At 35.6% G+C, this 2500-nt stretch overlaps 1 protein-coding gene across 1 annotated transcript in view; it reads right to left on the bottom strand.

Annotated features, from left to right (window-relative positions):
- Positions 1-2281: 2281 nt before the first annotated feature.
- Positions 2282-2500, bottom strand: part of LOC138867684 (salivary glue protein Sgs-3-like) — an 11475-nt gene continuing 11256 nt past the window's right edge. The window contains exon 3 of the mRNA XM_070144220.1: positions 2282-2338. Coding sequence (XP_070000321.1) covers positions 2282-2338 — 57 coding nt within the window. The remainder of the gene's footprint in view (positions 2339-2500) is intronic.

Below are 2500 nucleotides of genomic sequence, written 5' to 3'. Positions count from 1 at the left end.
CCTGTCTGCCTGACTGACTGTCTGTCGGGGCGTCTGCCTGTTAATATATCTATGTCGTGATAGATGGATAGACATCTAGACAGGCCGATAGAAAGAGAGAGAGAGAGAGAGAGAGAGAGAGAGAGAGAGAGAGAGAGAGAGAGAGAGAGAGAGAGAGAGAGAGAGAGAGAGAGAGAGGAGAGATTGGAGAAAGAAAAAGAGAGAGAGGGAGAGGGAGAGATAGATAGATAGATAGATAGATAAATAAATAGACAGAGAGAGAGAGAGAGAGATAGAGATATAGAGAGAGAGACAGGCAAAGAGAGAGAGAGGAAGAGAGAGAGAGACAGAGAGACATAGAGAGAGAGAGACAGAGACATAGAGAGAGAGAGAGGGGGAGAAGGAGAGGGAGAGATAGATAGATAGATAGATAGATAGATAGATAGATAGATAGATAGAGAGAGAGAGAGAGAGAGAGAGAGAGAGAGGGAGAAGGAGAGGGAGAGATAGATAGATAGATAGATAGAGAGATAGATAGAGCAAGAGAGAGAGAGAGAGAGAGAGAGATAGATAGATAGATAGATAGATAGATAGATAGATAGATAGATAGATAGATAGATAGAGAGAGAGAGAGAGAGAGAGAGAGAGAGAGAGAAAGAGAAAGAAAGAGAGAGGGGAGAATCTGTTTTGTCTACAGAAACCAAGCTTGTAAAAAGTATTTACGCATACATTCATACATCTTACAATAATGTGTATAAAACCTTCACAACACAAACACAACTGTTTATAAAAATGTCATACGGTCTATATAACAGCTGCACATGAAATCAATTTGACCCGTTCTTGTACAAATGAGCGTGGGAGGCCTGTCTAATGAGAATTAAACATTTTTCCTCGCTTCATTGTAGCCGACATTGTCTAGGCAGCAGCCTTCACCCAGTTTCTCATTTACACTGGCCTATCAGCATACACTTTGAGGAAAAAAGACATATGCTACGGCTTAGAGTATCCACGACACATGTTTACTGATGTTGTTTAATTTAGGTAGAAGTATGTGTATCAAACTAATGATATTTTATTATTTTATCTCTTTATTTTGCGCATGTCGACGTTTTGTTATTCTGCTGAGCATGATGGGAAATTTTTGGAAGCGCGTGGGTGGCGTTAGAAGGAAACAAGAAATCGCATAATGTTTTATTTGATATTAATTTGGACGGTGTCATTCTTTATTTTGTAATTTATGGTAGTATGAAATATGCAGTTATATCATCAGGTACATTTTGTTTTATTGTACGTAATATTTGCACGTAATCCAGTGTAATCAGGAGTGTTTTACTTTTCATGTTTGTGGTTGATGTCTATTCCCAAAACTCATGATCTGATATTTGATGAAATTGAATAAATACAATTGGTTTGAATACAACGAAATTGTCTTTTCAGTTTTTTAGTAGCGGCGTGACATGTTTGTAAAGATCATTTATTCTGCTTGTAAGGAATAATACCTCACGCTTACCATATTAGGCAATGTTGTAAGTGTTATGATAAATTGTAATATGATTCAGTGTTATTTCATTTCATGGAATTTAATTCTTTGACATTGCTTAAAATGTACTGGGATACTAGATCTTGTATAAATAAGCCTTTACCCAAGAAAGTAAATATAATATTTGAAAACTAAATTGTGTTCAAGTTTTATACGAAATAGATTTCAAATTCATATGCAAATGATTTATATGATTGCATGTATTTAATTTTCTCTTTATTTCTGATTAATGCCTGTAAAATGTGTGCATGTGCTTATGTCAACGTATTTATCTTTTTTACTTATTTCTAATCAATGCCGGTGAAAGGTTTGCATGTACATGTGCTAATGGCAATGTTATTTCAGGTCGAAATAAATTATTGCGAAATAAATGATTACGTGAAACAGTATGAGATATTCTCATACTATTTCACACTGTATCAGAATACCTGGATTCCATTATTAAGATTCTATAATGCTTCAAAATAGTCATAGATATTATTTTCAAGTTATCCTTTATATGGAGAATCATTTAGAATACAATGATTATTTAAATTAGTTTATAGTTTTAAACTTAAATAGAGAGCTGCATATGACCTATACAAAGGAGGTGCTTGAAGTATCCTTTTAAGGCTGATAATTCGTTTTTGATTTTGCACTCACAATTGGAAAAATATCTCGAGAGAGGGAGACTAATTATTTGTTTAATGAACTTTGGTCAGGTCTAGAAATCAAGTGGACTTCGCTGTCCTTTTAAACTTCACAAAGGATGAAAGCCAATCAGAAATCAATTATCGCCTGAATGATATCTTTAAAAGTGCTGATTACTCCCAACTTCTAAGAGTATGCGGAAAAGAGCACTTAAGCCTTAGAACACTTCTGTCGCTCAGAAGTCCGAAAGCTTTATCGGGGAAGAATTCTTTTCCGTCTTCAGTCGGTGGGAATGGAAACAGAATTTTTCTTGGGGGAGAAATATCACTCGCTGCCTGTCTGCTGGCG

Source organism: Penaeus vannamei, chromosome 31 (genome assembly GCF_042767895.1).
Source record: "Penaeus vannamei isolate JL-2024 chromosome 31, ASM4276789v1, whole genome shotgun sequence".
Classification (NCBI taxonomy): domain Eukaryota; kingdom Metazoa; phylum Arthropoda; class Malacostraca; order Decapoda; family Penaeidae; genus Penaeus; species Penaeus vannamei.
Note: the sequence above shows the minus strand (reverse complement) of the source record. Positions and strands in the feature narration are given on the sequence as shown.